This window comes from Chiroxiphia lanceolata, chromosome 3 (assembly GCF_009829145.1).
Source record: "Chiroxiphia lanceolata isolate bChiLan1 chromosome 3, bChiLan1.pri, whole genome shotgun sequence".
Taxonomy (NCBI): Eukaryota; Metazoa; Chordata; class Aves; order Passeriformes; family Pipridae; genus Chiroxiphia; species Chiroxiphia lanceolata.
The window spans coordinates 21,875,908-21,897,906 of NC_045639.1; the positions used below are offsets into that span (position 1 = coordinate 21,875,908).

General features: G+C 41.4%; 1 protein-coding gene across 2 annotated transcripts in view; it reads right to left on the reverse strand.

Moving 5' to 3' along the window:
* The window catches only part of SMYD2 (SET and MYND domain containing 2), a 29,602-nt gene extending 7,870 nt beyond the window's left edge, over window positions 1-21,732 (reverse strand). Inside the window, exons 1-7 of one of the 2 annotated variants that reach the window (XM_032682133.1) lie at window positions 21,495-21,729; window positions 18,670-18,733; window positions 11,349-11,459; window positions 9,707-9,767; window positions 7,124-7,248; window positions 3,422-3,489; window positions 1,621-1,723 (exon numbers count right to left, since the gene is read on the reverse strand). In XM_032682133.1, coding sequence (XP_032538024.1) covers window positions 1,621-1,723; window positions 3,422-3,489; window positions 7,124-7,248; window positions 9,707-9,767; window positions 11,349-11,459; window positions 18,670-18,733; window positions 21,495-21,676 — 714 coding nt within the window. In that variant the 5' untranslated portion in view covers window positions 21,677-21,729. Of the gene's footprint in view, window positions 1-1,620; window positions 1,724-3,421; window positions 3,490-7,123; window positions 7,249-9,706; window positions 9,768-11,348; window positions 11,460-18,669; window positions 18,734-21,494 lie in introns of both variants that reach the window. The other variant, XM_032682134.1, reaches the window with a different exon arrangement.
* Between the last annotated feature and the right edge of the window lie 267 nt (window positions 21,733-21,999).

Consider the following 21,999-nt stretch of genomic DNA (forward strand, 5'->3'; position numbering starts at 1 on the left):
GATCATTCTGCAGACAAGGAACAGCTTTAGCTCCATTTCCTCATTTATAGTATTTGAAATACTTTGTTCAGTCTTTATGCTTAAGGTTTCTCTCTTTAAAAATAAAATTACACATAATTTCATATAGTACACCTTCTTCTTAAGGGAAAGTGTGAGTGTGTCATCTCACACTTTCCCCCACATTCCTATCCTCCCTTCCATATTTTCAAAGCATGTCAAATGCAGGAACCGCATTTACAGAAAAAAAACTCTAAAATGTTGCACTGCAATGGCTACACGGCGCCTGAAGATGGAGACACAGGCTGTGAGACTGCACAGCACCCATGCACAACCACGAGCTCACGTTTGGAAAATTCTGAGGTGTCAGAAAAGCGAATGTGCAAAAGCCATGAGGTCCTGGAGAGCTGATGTAGCTTCTAAGACAGAACTCAACCCGAAGAAGACGCCAAGAAAAGAGAATACTCCACATCTCTACCTCTCACCATACGCCCTCCCCGGATACGCTCTGTGAATCCATGGTAAAATTCTTAAACCAGAATCAGTTCTTGTCCATTACCACAATGCATTTGCAGTGGCTGCCAACATCACAGACAAATAATTGTTAGTAAATAGCATCAAAAGAAGTTGCTCACCTGAGTAATTTCACCCTTGGCCACAGCAACTAAACTCACTTTGTTCACAATGGTGAACAGCTATAATCCAAAAAAAATAACCTCCCTCCCCTTCTTCTAGGCTGCTACCACACAGTTCAGAAATGAGAAGTTTTCAAAAATCAAATCTGAGGTTATTTTGACCAGCACTAACTTTGTCCACTAAATTAACATTTACAAATGAGCCATTGAAACTCTATGCGAACTCCATCCCCAGAGGGAATGTTCTGTATCTTCATTCCCTCAAGGTATTTGAACATCCTCCTCGACTCTGTTTAACATCTTTTTTTCTTTTTCTTAAAGCAAAATGCAGCTCTGCTGCTTTATACTCCCTGCCAAGTTCATTATTTGACTGAAAAAAGTTTCAAGGTACACCCAGAGCCTTACTCCATTTCACAGAATTTTAACCATCACTGTTCAGTTTCACTCTGCCTAAAAACACACTTTTGCTCTTCTGTGACTTCCCAGCAAATGCCACTGAGGTGATATGACCAAATCCCATGTTTTGTGGATGCTCTGTCCAAACAGAAGTCAGAGGACTTATCTATACCCATTTACCTTGTTTATTCTGGCTTCAATTTCAGTACATTACTATTATACTGGGAACTATTATAGCAGTAATAATTTTCTTTGATCTTGGAATTTCAAAGCACCAGCCAAACATCAGTAAACTCAGCCTCATTTTACAGATGGGTAAACTGAGAGAGAGGCTGGTAGATACACAGTGACTGCTGCAGGTGCCCTTCCCTTGTTTTAGCACAAAATTGGATACTGCCTCCAACAATGACTGCAGTCCTCCAGAGCCACCCTAACTTTTCCAAAGCACCATCTTACACTTCTCTGAGAAACAAGGAGATCCTTACTCCCTATTATTAAATTGTCATCTAATTGAAATGAACCCTGAAAAACAGAATGGATTCTACTTTTAGAATGCATGAGTACAGAGTACATTCAAACACTGTGCATTTACCTCCTCTCCAGGCTCAATCTCTTTAACAGCTCTGACTTCAGCCAAGGTTCCCTTGTAAGTCACAATCACATTTGGGCAACAGCTATGGTTCATCAATGCAACACTGCAAAAGCAGAAAAATAAATGTTTTCCCCAACCACCACCACAAGTAAAAGGTAAAAAGTCAAGCACCACTTCACAAAACAACTAAGTCTGAAAGAGTCAGTCTCTGTAAGCTGTTTTTATTCTGAGGCTTAATATGAAGGTAACCTTGGGAAAATATGTTGTACTGTTATTTATTCTAACAATATGGAGAATGGTTGTGCTAATGAAACATTACAATTTTTAAATCCTATTCCTGCAGTACTAGGCAAGTTATTCTTTTCCCATTCTTACATCGCTATAGGACAGATGACAGGGATGTTCACATAGCTTTACTACCAGCATGACACACTGTTTTCCTCAGAGGAGAAAGAAAAAAAAACACGTTTAACCTAAAAGGAAACAAGCAAATATAGGAAAACAAAAGTTTTTGCTGCATCATGACTTAAGATGGGTGTTAAAATTTTAGCTGGCTTCTATGCAAATGTAAACATCTTTCATGTTTGAAGTGGGAGGGAAGAGATCTCGACCTGTTATACAAGCATATGACTTAGACAAAAACCTGGACAGCTGAGAAAAGTAATCCACTTTATTACCAAGCTTGGAGAAAGTGCAGGTTGCTGCTTATTTCAGATGAAATGTGTAATTTTAGTTCTTTCTCTTCCAATCTAGCAAAATGACAATTGCCTCTTCAGTCTTTTTAGCTCACAGGCATAACTGTTACATATGAAACATTTGACTCTTGTACACTGAGCATTTACAAAGGATGGTGTTGGACATGTTTCAAGAACACCCTGGTTTAATACTCTGCTCTCCCCACAATGACACTGATCCTGGGAATTTCAAGGCATTAATTTCCAGTCTGTAGATCAGGATACGAACTTCAGACAGGCTTGCTTAGAGAAGGAGAATCTGTGAAGCAAGGACTAGCTACTACTCTCTGTGTGCAGCACTTGGCAAAATCACATCCTGCTTTAACTGGGCATCTGTAGGTTTCGGGTTACTTTGACATAGATAAGCTACGAGTAATCTAAGTCCCACCAGGAAGCCAAAGTAAGCACACAGTGCTAATACCTTCATACAGGCTGTGCAAAGATCAGGAACAGAAAATACCCTCCTTTGCTACAACATTAAGTAGGAAGGACAGACTTAAAAACGGAAGAAATGTTCCTTGGCCTTAAAAGAGAGCTGTGCTCCCCCGTCCACAAACTGCAGCTAATACTTAACACCTGCAGTATATTTGTAAAGCGAAGACGCTCGTACATTTTTTTTGCACTGTCATAGCATGGAGGTTCAAAGAAGTTCTGAAAGGGATTTACTGTTTGCGAGGGAACAAAGGTAGAAGGGATATTCTGGAGCATCAGGTGAAGGATTTATACCCAGCAAAACAGAAAGCTGAGAATACAGCAAGTCACCTGCAATCCTTTTCATTTGGCTTTGATGTCCCTGTCCAGAACCTGCTAGCCAAGTAAGTCGGTTTCCTATCAGCCTGAATAGTGTTCACAATCCAAGTTACAAAACAAATGACAAGTCAATTTTACCAAAATTACCAGATTTTTAAGAAAAACTGCTGCAAATAATTTGCCACATTTTATTGGCCAATTAAAGATATTTAAAACAAGACAAATTGAGTGGTTAATTAATTTCTTTTGGTAGGTATCTACTTCCTTTATTTGTTTTCAAATTAATTTTATTTTTTAAAATATTAAAATCAACCTACTCAGGAAATATGGCTGATCCCAAATGAGAGAGTTCTTCATCTTCAATTGTGAAGCCATTACAGTTAACCTAAGCAAAAAGAGAAAGATGCTGGATCAGCTTCTGGTCAGCTGAGTGCTCCACACTCACATGTCACACTCTCACAGGTCAAACACGATTGCAGCAATTTGCTTATAATTTTCGATCCACCTTCCCAGTACTCACAGGGAGCTACCTGAAGTGAAAACAAAGTCCCTATCCAAAAGAATGCACAGGACATTAAAAAACTAACAGTCCAACACTCACACCTGCTCAGGACACAGCATCTAACAGATTGCTCCTAGGAAGGCCAACCAAGAGAAGCGGGGCTTGAAAAGAGCACTAAAAAGCGTCGGACAAATCAAGACCATTGCAAACATGAAACAAAGCCTCACCCTGACACAGGGCAAAGAGACTTCATCTGGCCTTGACAAGTAAAGGGCCAAAGCAGAACTAGACATGCCAGGAGCAGTGTGGGAATAAACGGTGGCAAACTCAGCCGGGCTGGGGCAGTACAGAGCTTTGGTGGAACATGTTGCAGGGACCTGCCACAATGACATCTTTCATCAAAGACTGCACATATCAGCTACAGCTAAAGCACATACTAAAACAACAAAAGCAGTGAGAAAGACTTGAACCTAACAAAGACACAGAATAGGAGGGGACAGAAAAAGGACAGAGTATGAGAGGAAGTACATTCCTAATTTAAACAGATACAGGATCAAAAGAGCTTGTTCACAAAACTCTCTTATAGAAGAGATTCAAGCAGGTTTTAAAACCTTCTTACTTTTATTCTCACACAACTCAAAGGAATCTTACAGGACTTCCAGCTTTGTTTCATGTGGTTTGTATCACTTTAAGTGGTCAAAATGCACCTCAGTCAAGTACTTTTTTCCACTTCCACTTCAAGTCACATACATACCATAAAGAAAACCTTCTCCACATTCACCATCATCTGCCTACAAACACCAAAATTTTTATGAAAGCACCAGTAAAACACTAAAACAACTGCTATCACATGGCCAAGTTCAGCTGAAGCTACAATGGACACAGGAACAAGTCAATCAAGTACAGTGCAAGTATTTGTTCTGGAAAGGTTAAGAGTTAACAACGAACACTACCAACAATAATCACAGAACCATAGAATGGTTTAGCTCAGAAGGGACCTTACAGAGCATCAAGTTCCAATCCCATTTTTTCCCCTACTCCCCAGAGGCAGAGACACCTTCCACTAGACCAGGTTGCTCACCATGTAAAGTGATATGTCCCACAAGTTGAAACGTATCTTGGATTGGATTTTAGAAATACACAAATACTTCCCAAAGTCACTCCTCAGGTATGAACTGTTCAGGATGCATTCACGATTAAGGAAACTGCCCTGTTTCTCTGATTCACCCACCAGTATCTTTGCTATCTTTGCTTGATCTTTATCCTGCTATTTTTAGCAATATAGCATCCAAAGGTTCCCTGTCTCTCAAGACCAGCATGCTACTGCACTAGCCAAAACCAAAATGCAATTGCTCAATACAAAAACAATACAAAGGAAAGATAATATCAACAGCAAGTAAGAACATAAGGCTACAAAGGCTGACATGCTGAACAACTTGATGGTTCTGAATCACAGGGAAATATTTAAAAATATGCAGTGAGTTATCAACTTCCCTCCACTAAGCCAGAGACAACACAATTCATGAAGGCACCATAACAGAAATGACACAAGAGGAGGGATTAGAAGGGATGAGATATCGCTGGTTTCACCAGATCAATGCATGACTAAAAAAGGCAAAGCAAAGGGAATAAAGAGAAATCAGCAAAATACTGGAGCTCAATGCTGTTCCCAATGGTGGAAAAGTGAACACGCAAAGGGAGGCACAAAATGCAAGATCTTAGAGGAAAGGATGAGATCCTGGAACTTGAGACAAGAGAGAAACTGTTTGAAGAGTATGGCAAGGTGAGACTGAGGAGAAAGAGTTATGTTCCACAGGGGCAAAAGAGAGCAGAATGATGCCAACACCTGTGGAAGAGAGCAGTGAAATGCAAGGATTTTGGACAAAAAAAACTTTACTGCACTCAAAAGGACCAATTACACTTCAGCTGTATAAGGAAGAACATCAGGCAAAGCCCACTAAAAGCAATGAGCAAGGAGTTAGAGATATTCAAGTCTCAAATGACTGCCCTGAGCCACAGAGACAAACATTGCCAAATGTAGGAGACGAAGACCACATGAGGCCAGAGTAAGTGCTGAAGCTAAACAGAGGAGCAGCAACATAGCCATACTACTGGTTTTAGGTCAAGTTAACTAATTATTAGAAAACTTATTTGTACCTACCAAGTACAAACATGCCTCCCTTTGTTCTAGAAAGATTTATGCCTCAAAAGGTTTTATCCTTTTAAAACACTTCTGAGAAACATCCAGATAACTTCTGGAGACTTTAGTTCAAAAAATTTTAATGTCCACAGTGGTAGATAGTTACCTGACGATCAGGATGAGCTTAGGGTTACATCTAAGGTTGACATACATCTATAGAGAAGACTGGATGGAATATCAGATCTAGGAGTCAGCAGTTCAGAGAAGTCAGTTTAAGTACCATGACCTGGTAAAGCTAGTCCAGGACATGAAGCAAAAATAATGTTATCTTTGGGGATTCTGGCTACATTCGAACAGAAATATTCAGAAGCACCACAAGGAACTAGTTGAACTGATGTCTTTAAAGTATCCCTCTGACAAATAAATTGTAAAGTCTTCAGAAGAGAAAAAAAATCTTGCCATTTAAAGGAAATTAAAAACAACATAATGGATGATAAGCAGACACTAAACATATTAAAGAATCACTACCCTACAGAATAAGAGTACCTCTGTTTTAAGGAAATAGTAACTGTGCCTCCTTGTTGGTAGATGCCCAGCCCAGCTCTACCAACCAGGGTATTGCCATCTCAGCTTTCATCACAATAGTCAGCATTTGCCCCCACCTCAAAATATTAAACTTTTTACTCAGACACTTAAGTTTAAAACTAGCAGTGAAGAAGGAAAAAGAAGAAAATGGATCCTTCAGTATTCCACCGGTGTATTATTCCATGCACTACAATACATTCAATTTAGATGTATATGAAAAGTAGGTGAGAAAAAAAGAAGTGACATATCAGAAGTTACCTGACAAGATATCCTGTCTTTCCTTCATGTCTCCAGATGGGCAAACCACCTGACTACATTTAAAAGCCACACGCCAGATAAAAGTTGTAGGCTGCTCTTTCTACTTCTCTGAAGTTTACTCCCTGTGAAGGTCAAACACAGTGATGACCTGACCAGCAAGGATTTCCACAAATCTGAAGCCTGAATGAAGCATTTGCCGCTGCAGGGTCTCAGGCCAGCAGCCTTCCATGTTAGTTCGACAACAGCTTGGCCCACAAAAGCCTAACTTTGATAGGTTTTAATAAAGGTTGTTTCTCCTTTTCTTCAGCGTTTGAAAAGCATCTCATAGAAAGTCTGCAGACAAGAGTCTCTCCCCTTGCTATGGAAATGGGGCACATCCAGTCACTTCTGCTCAACGAAGCTGATCTTCTCCACCAAGCACACTAAGATAACTAAAGAGCTACCATTTCTGTTGCCGTTAACATTCCCCCTTTCACAAAAGCTAAACTCCTACAGTACCATCCACCTAAGCAGGCTGTGCTCTAGCCAACTTACTTGTGCAAAGAGAACTACAAGGGCAGCATTGTCAGGGTACTCCAAGTGCTTTGAGTAAAAGTGATGAAGAGCAGCAATGTCGTTCTGAATCAGCTCTCTCTTTTCATTGTCTAGTTTGTCAATGTCTGTGGACAAAGAACACATTCCATTTCAGTAACAGGAAAACTCCCCCATGCACTGCAGCTAGACTTAGGTTAGAGCAGGCCCAGACTTAAACCCCCCCACAAAGGACAGGCTACTTGGAATTACTGCGAAGCACCTGTTCTTCCATAAATGCTACACTGCTTCTGCCAAAGCCACATGTGCACCACAAGAACATGAAGGATTAAAAAGCATTTTCTAACATCTCTAAATCAGCAGGCAATTGGACATAAATTTCCCTTTCTTGGGAGAAGGGTTATAGTCTTCAAAGTGCATTTGTTAACTCTAGCAACCAGCCCAGGCAGCCTTGGCCCTCTAGAAGCCTATCAACTGTGGGTAGCTATCCTCAGCTGCCTAAAACAACCTTATGAGCTATGTGGTCCCATCTATGGTGGTTTCAAGTCATACTTAAGGTCACTTGTCTTAAAGCACACTTATAAAGCAAAACTTTCTCATACAGACCTATTCCTTATCAGCACCAACGAGCCCAAACTCCTGCTAAGACCATGTGCTTTTAAAAGACATGGTCTTTCCTAGCACAGAGGCCCAAACTATTTGTGGCCACATGTGACAGGGATCTAGCAACAACACTGGGGCTAGTCACAGGGGTTCTCTTTGCAGCAAGAGGAGGATAACACAAGGGTGCCCAGGAATGCAATCCACCTGACCTGTTGTAGGCACCTGTTTTAGGAGGTAACAAACAGTGACTGAGAATACCCATATCTCCATGGGCTGGGGGTTGACCGTCAACAAAGGTGTGTTTAACCTGCAGATATCTAAGGCTAATAGGAGACAGCAGGAATATCAGTGGAAACGTCCTTGCATACCTTCCAACTGTATTCCATTATAGGTTTCTTTAGAGAATTACCCTCATGCCAAAGTTGTGGCCACTGAACCTTTTCCTGCCTGGTCCATACAGAGCAAGCTAAATGATCAGGTATACTCCTAGTACCCTCTCTCTCTCCTCAAGAGCAGAGTGTTGGGAAGTTTTTCCTAATCCTCTCTCTCGCAGTGACAGAGCTCTCATAGAGCTCTCCTGCTCTATGAGAGCCAGCAACTCAACCATTTCCTCTCTCCAACTCAAAATAATAGCGGAGAGCAAAATGTGTAGGAAGAGTGAAGGATTCACAACAGTAGAAGAAGGAGGAAATTATTTGTAAAGTAGATGTGAATGACAGGTGAGTCACAAAAAACACTGAGGAAAATGAAATGGGACGATTTGATGAGTATAAGAACAAATCAGAAATAAGAAATTTTGAGCTTCCGGCTGACATCCAGATGCATTTTCCTCTCCTTTGTAGGGTGTTGCAAAGTGTAAGGCAGTTGCTGTACATGGTAAAGGTGTGCTAAGAGATGAGGTGAGTCAAAAAGGCAGAAGGAACAGGGACGTTTATTAACAAAACAAAGGCTTCTAGAGGACAAGTGAGACACTGCAACAGAAAAAAAAAACATTTCAGCCTTTTAGCACCCAAATAATAAGTTACTGAAGACAAGATGCAATGCAGAAGCATATACTAACCCATATTGTCCTCAGGCTCAATCCTATCAACTTACCTGTAAAAATTATCCTTGCCTTAGACAAAGTTAAATGTTGGCATTTTCCCCCCTTGTTCCCCAGTTGTCCCAACGGCAGTGACAGGAGCTTTTGTTTAGGAAGCAAGACTATAATCTTGTTGTGCTTGGTTACTCTGCTACCTCAAGTCCTAGCAATGACTACATTTATTCAGCATTTTGTAAAAGGCTTTGGAAGCCATCAGCGTGAGAAATGTGAATATACAACCTATTGTCTCTGCGTACCAAGCACCAAGAAAGAGAAACAACAGACCAGTGAAAACTGTGCCCAGGATGGTTACTGGGCCCCTAGTTGGTCAACTCGTAACTCTGCCTTACCAGACATAAACAGCAGTTTTCCAGTTAAAAGCAAGCCATTGCCTCATCTCCTTCCTTGGATTATTTTAGAGCATTTAGGACACGGAATTTCAACACAATCATATATAACATGTCAGATTTGACTGGCAGTGACAGATACTGAAGCACAGTCCAGAGGGTTCTGCAATTAGCCCCTTAGTCACTGTCACCATCAAGCAACTGCGCTGTCTCTGATTTTATGCCTCCTGGTAACAAATACCAGCTATTTTAATTTTACAACATTACAATTCTCAAAAGACACTAGAGTACCAGAGAAGCGAGATGTATGCATGCTACATAATTAATTCTGTCTAGGTTTTCACCTTTGTTTCATAGCCCCCACAAGCAACCAAGAAAAAAAAAGAAATAAGAGTACTGCACTTTCAAAAAAATGAGGAATCACAATTCTCTTTGTTTGCTCCTTTCCTACAACAGGGGTGGGATGCTCTGAAAGGTTTCCATGGAGTGGGGCCGGGGGAAACAAATCATTAATACAGTTAAGTCTAAGCTTACCTGCAAGCCTTTTTTACTTACGTGATTCAAACTCTTTTACAGCAAGCAGCTTCTCTGAGTGTGTTCTTTCAGGGTGAGTTTTCTAGCAATAAAGGGGGGAAAAAACAGTAAAAAAATGTTTTAATTTGGCAGTTTTGTGTACTCACTCATTCATAAGTTGGGAACTCCTAAGTGTAAGACAAACCCAAATCCACACTGCATGGAATTTATAAAAACTGACGAACAGCAATGAGTTAAATTGACTGCTCTCAGTAAAGGTATAGAAATATTCTCTCCACACCAAATTAGGCAGCCAAAGATTAACTCCTATCAAATTTATATACATAAACTGAACAGTATTTTAAATATGTCATTTGCTTTGTTCTAGACACCCAGAAAGCTGCTAACAATAGCAAGCAGGCAGAAGACAGGCTTTGCTTTGAGGAAAGTGAATAAACTGACTGTTGACAGAGTTCAAAAGCAATGCTCCACTGTTGGCCTAAGGCCACTGCTTTGTAATCTTGTCCATTAAATATGGCTTTGCAGGTGGCCCAGCAGCTGAGGTTCAGGGACTGTGGTTTGCATATTTAGCTTTTATATGACATGTAGGGTTCTCCCCCCCCGCAAGCGATAAAAGCACAAATTTACTCCAATGACTTTTTGTCATTAAACGTTCGATTTTGTTTGTGGATACCACTAAACTATGCTTTAATTAAGTCACACACACGTACATTCACACACACATATACACACACAGCAAGTATGCAGCTACCTTCCCAGCAGGCCACCAAAATCCTCCCTATGTACAGTATCCAGATTGCCCTTGTCACATAAGCAGACCTCAATCACACAAATATGCTCCAAAGAGGATTTGTTTTTGCAGAGAGAGTTTAGACCTCTACAAAGATACACAGCATAACCTTGAAACTCGTGAGTCCCATCCCTTCCCTGTAAGCACTTGTGTTATCCTCATAGTTAGGGAACACTGAAATGGAGTGATCCCAATGCAATCTTCTTTCGTTACTCATCATATTCTTTTTCTTCAAAGACCAAGGGTCTGAGATTTCTCACCTAAACTCTGGCTTTCACCAGTCAACTCAATCATAAATGTTTATACCTGAATACCTCAGAGGTGTTATTGACTCACAAATGTACTGGGAGTTGTATGCTACATAAAACTATGCAACTATAGCTGAAAAATACTACAACAGGCAACTGCTTCATAAACATGTCAGTGCCTGCAGCCAGATAACACTAGAAGCATTCCTCTGAATTTAAGCATATATACCAAGTCTCACTATTCCTTCTCGTCACCCATGTGGCCTTGGTGCCAGCCCACAAATTTAACCTAGAGCTCAAATCTATTGGAACAGAGGCTGAAACACTATCAGTAAACATGTCCAGACTGTTCAACAGTACCTTAAGACATAAGTTACAGCTACACACCTTAAGACCTCACTAGCCTTTTGTTAGCTTCCCTCAAAAGTATCCAGTTGGGCTACGGTGGTCCTGACGCTGCTGCAGTGGTCTGATGGTCAGTTTGTTCAGCTGCTCATGCTCTGTATACAGGAAACTGGAACGTATGTGCTTTGCAGGGACAGTTACTGTCGGTCAAATTTCATTTTCCTGCCTTCTCTGGCACCCAGAGTAGAAGCATACCTCCCAAGTCAAGCCTCCTGCTCACCTGTTTGGCAAGGATCCTCGCCGTTAGTCTCACGGTCTCTGAGGGATTCCAGTTCTGCCCAAAAGTGCACATGGAAGCACACTCGAGCTTGTGCATTGGCCAGTCTTCCTTCTGAAAACATAGAAAAATACAACTGAAAAGAAAAAAAGCCATGGAGATAAAGTGATGAAAAAGGGAATGAAGCAAGTCCTGCCAGATCCTAGAGGTCAAGTCAAATGTGTTTCCTTTAAAAAAAATAAGATGACGCTCACTAAATCTGAACAAAAGCTTAAGTCATATTTAAGGGGTACAGCTATCCTGCTTTTTTCAAACAAATTCACATGGGATGAGCCAAGGTCAGAACATCTTCATTTACTCAATGGAAAAAAAAGAATTAAATGACAAAGAACCAAACAGACAACAGGATTTATAAATCACCAGTTCTTATTGTTCAGATCAAGCACGTGAGGACAGAGTAGGTCTGAGCTTGATGGCTTTATTGGGTTCATTTCCATTTAATACCTTGGCCCCTCATTCTGAGACAACCCTGGTGTAATCAGGAGTAATGCCTCTGAAGTCAGTGGATTCACAGTCACTGCAAGAATCGGTGTATGTAGGGTCAAACCCAAATCTTCTGAATAAAATTATCAGAGTTTTTCCTTAATGTTGAAGAATAAGAGTACAGCTCGACAGTGAGGACACACTAATATAGGCAAACACATTTTAGTTAAGAATGTATAGCATAGTCCTAGCTGAACATACAGTAACACTTGGACTGATGGCACAAGGCACCGGCTTTTGGCACCCTACAAGTTTCACCCAAAGCCACAGAATCTTTCAAAGGATAGCACAGAATCACATATTAACAATCTGCACTGGCACAGGCCGTCCTCAGACTGCGTCAAATTTCATTTTATTTATTCACTCAAATAGTCAAGCAAAGCACAGTTATTTATTGCTATATCTCATCCCAAACACACATTTATAGCACTGTGTTAGAACAGACCTATAGTGTTCTGTCTGCATAGAGAGCATCATGTTTTGTTTTCATACCAGATTCAAGTGAAAACTTGAAAACCTTTTTGCAGCCTCCAAAATGTTCTTATGTCCCCTTACTGTGATTCACCCAGTATCACACACCCTGTGTTGGCCCACTCCCCCAAAATTTTTAAAAATAATTTAAAAAAAAACAAATAATATGCTTTATCACAGTGACTGAGTGGCAGGAACAGGAGGAGCACAGTTTCCCCCAGCTGCCTAACCACTAAAGGCAAGAGGCACTGGAGAGACACATTTGAGGCTATCTAAAACATCTACACAGGACCAGTAAATACGATACATGTCTACCGGGAAATGGATTTCCTGTGGAAACTACAGCTGTAGGCTACATAGAACAACCCAAGGTTCTTAAACAGTCAGCAGAATCAGAACCCTCAGTGTCTCCTGCCTCGGCTAGTCAACTTATTTACAGGTTTTGCATATCAAAGCAAAAGCTGAGATTACTAATTTCAGAGTTCCTACACCAAAAATTCTTCCACCGAAATCAGCTATTTTAACTGCCCTGAGCATGGACAGCTTTAGGAATTTATTTTATTAGGAAAAGAAAGGTAAGCACCTGCCCCAGCTTTGTGTAGGATTCGAAGCAGTGCAACGCTGCAAAGGTATTCAACCCCTCACAATGTCAACTCCATTGTCCTTGACATCTCAGTAAGGTACTTCCAAAAAAACCTACATACAGGCTGCTTGAAATAAGAAGCATAAGGATGTGGCAATACAGACCAGAACCAAAATAGTATATTACACTCTAATCATGTCATGTGAAATTACACTCTCAACTCTCCTACAGCTGTCACATTATAAAACGTATCCCCAGAGAGACCCATTTCCTATGTCTGCCCCAAGACTTTTTTCTGGAAAATTCCTGATAGCCCTTGCTTAGGAATCCACAGGCTAAAGGTTAAGAAGAGACAGAGGGAAATCTCATCTCTCACCTCTTCTTTGCACACACGATACCAACTAACTTTAGCATGATAGTTGGGTGTTCAAAAAGTGAAGGCACAGAACCTGAAGTTTTGCAGGATTCAAATCCATGCACGTTGGTTAAATAAACAGGAGAAATTACAAACCAAAAATCAAAATGCAAAATCATGTGCCTGTCTTGAAGCAGTGTTTTTAAAAACCCTTTTGCCCCTTTATTCTTTACACATGGTTAATTAAAATCTTTCCCCAGGCAGAATCATACTGAGTTATATGAACTAGTAGGGAGGTTAAAGGGACAAGATGCGGCCGAATTGTGTGAAATGAGATAAAAGCCTGAAACACCACAAAAAGAGAAAGTACTGATGACTGAGTAATACCTGGGATGGAAACACTATGACAGCAGCTTTCCTTGCAATCACAGCAGGACTGTATTTTGCATTCTTTTCCACATTTTCCTCCACGCAGTTTGAATTATAACAAGTAGCATTGTTCTAGCTGAATCCCTAATGCTATATTAATGGTATTTTCTTCCTATTTTCATTACCTCCTTTCATTTAGGAGTGACAACATTTTTGGAAGGGAAGTTCTTTAAAGCTTATGCTTTTCACATCAAAGCATGGAAACCCTCTTCTTCACCAAGTTCTTCAAAAAGATTCCACAGTCCAGCACTACTGGATTAATTGCCAGAAAACTGTCTTTTATAGCTCAACACAGGAAAAAAACAGCAAAACCCAATATGTAATACTCAAAAAAAAAAAAAAAGACTCAAGTCCAAACAAATGTCCTTGCACCTCCTTTCTCACATAGACTTTTCAATACAATATAAAAAATCTGTTGTATTTCACTCAATCGAAAAGAAACAGACACAAATATCAGACAGAAATTATGGGCAAGCCAGTGCAGGGGTTAAGCCCACTTCTTCAAAATCTTAAGGCCCAATGGTGATCAAAGGGCATCCAACTCTTTAACTGAATTTCAGTGAGGCAACTTCGATAAAGTTCTCTGACACGGCCCTTCAACAAGCAGCAAAGGTAGAAGTTTCACCCATCTTCACAGCCATCCTTTCCTACCATCATTTATCAAATTCTGGGCCACAGAGAGTATTTGACCTCCATGGTTTAATGTTCAGTAGGTCACAGGAGACATTTATCAAACAAAAATACATAGAGAAAGTTTTTGGATTAGGGGGACAGACACTTCCCTATGGCAATCTTAAGCAGGGTCTTGCAGTGTCAGAACACTTTTTTGCAGAATCATTACAGCAAAAATTTCTTATTTTTTCTACAGCTCACCAAAGAGGAGCATGCAATTTCTACAAGGTCCCATTTAAAACACACCTGCTTAACACTATTCCCAGGTCTCCACCTACCTTTTGAGGCTTTCTAGCTGGTTAAAAATACTTATTTCCCTTACTCCAGAAATACCAACTACAGCAGCCTTTAACATGACACATTAAGAAAAAGCCATAAACAGTTTGTACAAAATGTATTTCAAATATTGAAAGTCATGACAAAAACATCTCTTTCTGCACTCTGGCTAGCTGATCTCCATTCTGTCTGGAATAAATAATAGCTATGTGTAATAAAAGCAAGAGGAGTTCCAGTAGCTGGTTCAAGTTCACCAGTTCCACAATTGCAACCACATAACCCTCTTAAAACATTTCTCTTCAGAGTGTTTGAGCAGCTAATTTATGAGGAGAAAAAATGAACACAGGTCTCCTGCTGTTTGCCTAAAATTATTATAATTTAAGAAGTCAAGACCCGAACAGCTGCAGATGGGGGCTGAAAGCCACTATTATAATAACAGGCCTGTGCTCCAAGGAGGCTATAGTGGAGAGCAGAATGGTATGAATCAGCTGGAAATCACAATCCTTTTTAAAAGAACTGGATTAGGGGTTGGGAAAAGAAAGATGGAGAAAACCCAGGATAGATCCAGCCCACAAAACACTGAAGGCAGCAAGGACCGGTAGTGAAGGCAAATTCCATTCTCACGTGTCCTGTATCAGAGACTGAATCCACACCTATGCAAACATCCAGCTCAATACAGGTCAAACCTGCAGTTATCTATCTGAAAAACAAAATAGACCAAAACAGGCAAAAAATACACGTTAGGGAGCTGTGCCAAGCCAGTGTGCATGCAAATGGGTGTGTATAGACGGAGCCTTACACAAACCAGTCACTACATCACTGCAAGACTTAGTCTCCTGGGTTCAGTCTCTCACAAAGCATGACACCACCTTTCCTGGTGACCAGGGCAAATGGATTATATTGCAAAGCAGAACCAGGTCAATTCATCAAATACCTGGCCATACAAGAGGAGATGGACTTTTACCACTTGGGGGATCTTCAGCTAAGCAATTTCTCTTTGCATACCTATACCCACCTCATTTTCAAAATCAGAAATGCCACAGAGGCTGCTGTGAGGTTTCATTCATTAGATACTAGGAAAGTATTTTAAAAACCTCAAAACGAGGATACAATATTGCTCAAAAGAGTGGGAAATACACGTAGTGTCAGTAACTTTATTTTCAATAACCTTGTTATTCCGAAAGAAAAATACTCACTGAATAGAAACATACTAGATGCCTGCAATTATAAAATCTGTAATTCAGAAAAAGACATAAAAAAAAAATTTGCTTCCTGCTGCACACTTTGGCACCTTTCTCCTTCTGATCCACCTCTCCCCACAATGAACAAAAATTCCTATGAATTGTGGTATAGCAGGTATTTAAGTAAGAAAAAAGTAAGCCCAAAAGCTTTGGGGTTTTATCCCAGACAGCATACTTCATGCAGTAAACAGCTGTCAGACTGAATTATATTGAGTAACAAGGTATTAACCAACATAGGAAATCATACCATGTCTTTGTTGAGTATGTCTAATTTTTACCTGAACCAAGCAAAGAAAACATGAATTTACAGAGGAAACTTAACTTCAAACAAATAAAATTTAAATGAACAATTCCATCACAATTCTCAAGTAAAGCCCTGCCCTTTTATCACTGTTGCATGAAGTCTCACATCCATGGAGGCAAAAGGGACACATTTCCTGTACATTCCAGTGTTACAAGTTCAGTATCAAGGCACAGATAAGCCTTTTTGGCTTTGACAAAGAATTGCTGAACTGCTGAAAAATGCCTTTGAACAAGACAGGGATGAAGATGCAGTGTAGATTGTCTGTGTTGCACGTACAGTCAGTGGAGAGCAGCTTTTAGAGAATATTACGCTTGAAGGTAACTTTGAAAGAATGTCAAGGAATTCAATCTCAGCAACATTCATCAATTTCATCAGACTGACTCAGAATGGCCCAAACGACAGAAGATAGTGTTATTTCAACTAGGGAGTCAACAGCCACATGTATATCACCAGTAAGAATGAAGTGCTAGTACCTGGGTTTGTTATACTATTGTCTAGGCACCAACAAAATCTAAAAAAGGCCTTTATATTTTAAGCATCATACCACACACCAACAGTTAGAGAAGATTTTAATTCAACAACTTATCAGACAGATAGGTTTTTACTGAGCATCATCTTAAACAGATTAAGGACACTCAATTTGAGCAGTTCAGGTTTTTATTCTAGGAACATGTACCTTTAGAGAGGGAGAATTCTGAACACCGAAAAATAAAAAATAATAGTAAAAAATTCAATCTAAAAAAAGGCAATACATGTACAAGACTTTACCCAGGGGAAAAAAGAGAAAATCCCTTCTTGTTTGTAAATATAAAAGTATAAACTTTGTCAAGGCTAGAAGTCAGGACATTGAGGGAGGAACACTTGGAGGTAAAAGCAAAGGACTGTGTATGAGAAGGAATAAGTTCTTCTATTTCCACCATATCTACTTGTTATTTTTCCCAGCACAAATTACTGGGATTTCCTACTTCAGAAAATCTTGCTTACCTGCTTCCTAAACCATGGTGAATTTTATGCAGCAAGAGAAGAAACTCACGGTCAGATAAAAACTGCTAAATAGCCAATAGTATTTCCTTCCCTTGCCTAGTTAAAAGCTTCCTAAAAAACAATGTCCTGTGGAAACATTTCTTGAATAAATCATGGGTTTTTGGGGGTTCTCTATACTGTCTTTAAAACTCATCCAAATTCCTCTCAAGACGCTTAAGGATGCTCATACAGTAATCTTCCACTTTGAATATCATATAAACTACTGCAAATTTTGTAAAAAACTTATTTCCATTAAGCATTTTGAGTCCTATTAGTGCCTCAAACCCAACAGGCTATTTGATTTGCCCACAATTCGCTAAGATTCTATGGGAAAGCAGAAATCTGGGGAGGTAATAGAAGGAAAACTAAGGAGAGGCCAGGCTCACTTTAAAACTTGTGCAACAGGAGAATCCTTGAAATAACAGTGGCCGTGTCCAAAGTGCCTGCAAATAGAACAGCACAAACCACAACATCTCAGTCCAGATAACGACAACGAAGAATTCTTTGCATGTAGCCACACATGCAACAGCAGCTACCATGTAGGAGAAGGTTTGAATTATTTATAGCTAACACGTAATTGCATGCCAAACCTTTGGTGACTCAAATCCTTCATGAGCATTGTTCCATACTCTGTGCCCAGCGCCACAGACCTTACATAGCTTACTTTATTCAACTAGCAATCCATTTGAGTTATGCACACATAAACTGGATAATTCTTCCATATCAAGCTGACAGCCCACAAAGGCTATAAACTAGTTCTGGCACAAGTTTTTTGGTTTTTTTGAAAGGTGCTTATTCTAATTTGAAGTAAAAATGGAGTTAAAACTGCATGCAAATGTTCTGGACATCTTCATATCGCTTTACTTTTGTGTACGCTTATATTTAAAAAGCAAATATACAAAAAGAATAAAAGTTGCCAGAATGAGTAAATTAGGGAGAAAGTATGGTAGGTTTCAAACGGTTATGACTATGATCAGCTGTGGCAGTCCCAGTACTCAAAATATTTGCAAGGATTCTAAAAGAAAAAAACAAAACTCCCTTAAGATGGCTATTTAGCGATTTGATTTTTCCATTAGACACAGGCTCTTACCAGTTTAGTGAGCTAATGTTAAATTATCTGGTTTGTCCTTAAAGGAAGAAGTAATACAGACATAATTAGTGGGCTGACAGGCAGGTCTAATCAAAGTCTCAGTGGTACCAAGCCCTGAAGCTACTGATCTTGAAAGACTCATGCAGACCGTATCCAAATCCTGTAACTGTGCAATGCACAACTCCATGGTCTGCATCTGTGGGATGCTGAAAACAACTGGACTGCTATTAACCATAACTACAGTTAGAGATTGTAAATGCCACACAAACAAAAACTGGGAGTTAGCAACCCCTGCCCTCCTTCTCCCCCCGCACCCTCACAAATTGCATCACCATACCTGGCATTCCACATTGCAGTAAAAGGCCTGTTTACATCTTCCACACTTGGACAATCCTTCTTTCCTTAAAAAGAAAACAGAAGTATTCTGTTCTGAAATAAAATTGTATGCTGGATCACTTTTTGCACATTGTTTTGCATTTCACAATGAATACTGTATCTTCTTCAGGGTACTACAACTACAGATTGAAGTACATCTTTGAACAGCAGACACTATTTTTATTTGTTTAGAGTTCCAAAAGCAAGTTTTTCCTAACAACTGTTATTATGCAAAAGTAGTACTCTGCTGCCCTGATAAATTGCTGGGTTTGTAAACATGTTATTCTATGCTATTTAACAGACAGCGTCATTTTTTTTGCCACTGTAAAATGCATAATGAGCTAATTTTTCTTGTTTTCCAAATTTTCCAACCACTCTGTATACTTGCTCACCAATATTAACCCTTTGCTTTTGCTTTGCCCATTTTATTGCTTCTCTGCCTGGTTACAGAAACCTTTGTTTCATAACTGCCTCCCAACACTGAGAAAACATATTGCATTATTAAATACACTGTTTGATCTCCTGTCACCTCATAGCCCCTTACTGTCCCACTAAAGTCTTCTCTGGTATCTGTGTATTCTGAGCCGACCTAAGGCTCACACCTTCCTTTTTTTACATCTGTATGTATCCCAATAGAGGGAACTGCTGAAAAGAAGGTCCTTTTCTGCTTCAAGGTTCTTGTGCTATAGCAGATCCCACCAAAAATAGAACGTGTTACCCAACGAGTGACATTTTGGCGTGACAGCAATAAGGATCTCTCAGCAGTATTGAATACTTTAAAATGTCTGTACACCCTCCCTGGTGTAAGTGGCAAAAAGAAATTGTCTTAAACTGAGTTCATTGGACTAAAACAAGGGTGAGTGTTCTTGTATGACATGATAATGTACAACTTTTCAGTGGTCACTGGCATCCAGAGTCCATAAAGCACAGCAAGTCTGGCATCCCCTGATTGGTCCTGCAAAGCAGAAGGTGCAACATGAGTGAGCCAGGCTAACATCATGACTCCTCTTGCTGACAGTATGTACCTCAAGCACAACCATGTATTTAAAGTAACAAACACTATCTCATGCAAATAAAATGTTACAAACTCATTTTGCCATGTTACTACAACGGTTTTATTACCAAATATCAAAGTTTCTCTGCCAAAGGCTAGTGCTGAGCCCACAACCTTCCTCCTAACATCCTTTGCAAGTTCAACAAGCAGAGTTCAGAATCTAGTACATGCTAGTTCAGTGCTAATGCAACAGTCACAGACAAAAACCACACGTCCCAGCACTGGTAGATCACATTACATCACTGAGGCATCATTCCTCTTTATGGCACCTCATCACCCTGGTGTGAAATAAGTTTCAGATTACCCCACTAACTGCTGTGCTACTGCCTTCCACATATTCCTTGATTACTGTGTTCCTCCAGAGCTCCAAAGGAAAAGCTAGCAAGGATAACAAGCAGTTTATGTAGGATGATCCTGAAGATGATCTTTAAAATCTATTCCACGAGATAACTCTTATCTTTACAGCATTACTGCACATCAAGGGAGCATGGAAAGCATTCCTTGGTCCTTTGGTAGACAAATCTTCTGAATGTGATAAACAAAACCAGCAGTTAGCCACAAGAGCAAGAAAAAAAAAAAAAAGGAAAACCCAACAACACCTCAACCCAAAATTTAGGGGCTAGGAAAAGCCATAGGTATGAAGGAGAAGAAAACCACTTCAGTTGTACCCTTCACCAAATTAAGGAACCTCACTAGGAACTACATTAGGTGCTCATATGCAAATAGAGGGGTGAATAAAGTGAGTAAGTCATATATGTAGACAATGTAATGAGGAAAGAAAAAGGACATATTGATAAAAATAGCAAAATTACAAAAGTTGCTTTCCTTTACTGATGCAAACACTAACATATGCTCTAAGTTATAACCAGGCAAGCACTGCGATTCTTCAGTGAGCTGCCAGAAGCCATGAAAGTACTACAACTTCTAAAAATGTGGCATGGTGTGACATGTGACGTGTCACAGTGTCATGTGCATGCCTGATTTTCTAATGGTAACCCTAATCTGCTTTTTTTGTTGTTGTTGTTGTCTTCCTGCAGCAGCTGGCCCTGAGAGGCTTGTAGCAAACGCTGAATACCTGCCGGAGGTCAAACAGCCTCTCCACACAGGCGAGGAGAGCAGCTACAGAGGCCCCAGAAAGCTCGAAAACTCGAGCACCCCGCTGCCCGCCAGCGCCGGGAATCACGAAGCACGCAGCAGCCGGCATCGCTCCAACCCGAATGCTCCCAGTCATGAGACAACGAACCTCCTGTGCTGTCTGCGCCTTGCCCCAGCACAAGCAGTTTGCCAGAAGACTAAGGGTCTGGACAGAGAAGAGAAAATATACAGATATTGCTGTATATTTCATTACAGTTATACATTCCGTTCGCACCGTGGAAATGAAAAGCTTGAATAAGGCGACTGCAGAGCCTTCCTCTCTTATCAAAAATTCCATTAAGGCCAGTGAACATTAAGTTATTACTAAACCAGACGGATCGATGAAACTTCCTGTGAGAGGATGGTTACGCACGTGCCTACGTAACCGACAGCGCACGGGAAAAGCAGAACTTTTTTTTTTTTGCTTTCTTCCTTTTTCCCTGAGCTGCTGAGCAGGGCAAACCAGCTCTGAGGCTAAAAGTTTCATCCTGCCACAAGGACCACGCGCCGAGGAGGGGGGAATTTCTGCTACCGAACCGCCAGCAGCTGTGCCGGCCCCGCCACCGCCCGCCGAGCGCTGCCCGGCGCCCCGGCCCTACCTGGCGAAGCAGCCGTCGCAGTGGCCGCCGCGCTCGCTGACGGTCAGCACGGCGGCGTAGGCCGGGCAGCTGAACAGCAGCTCCCCCACGGCGAAGCGCCGCCGCGCCCGCAGCCCCCGGCCCTTGCCGGGGCTGGCGAACCGCTCCAGGCCGCCCGCCTGCGGCGCCGCCTCCGGGCGCATCCCGGCGGCGAGGAGGGGAAAGGAAGGGGCAGGGGGCGCCGGGGCTCCGAGCGCTGCCCGCCCGCACCGCGTCCGCCGGCACACGGGGGCCCGGGGAGGCCGGCGCGGCGCTGCCGCCGCCCGCGCCCGCCGCGGGAGCGCCTCCTGCGGGCGGCGGGGGACTCGCCGGCGGCTGCGCACGCGGGGAACCGCGGGGCCGCTCCGGGCCGCTGGGTACCGAAATCCTGCCGCCCCCGCCGCCCCTCGGCCCGCTCGCCGCCCACCGGCATCGGGGAGCGGGCTGCCTGCGCACGCCCGCCCTCACCGGCGCGGCGGGAGCATCC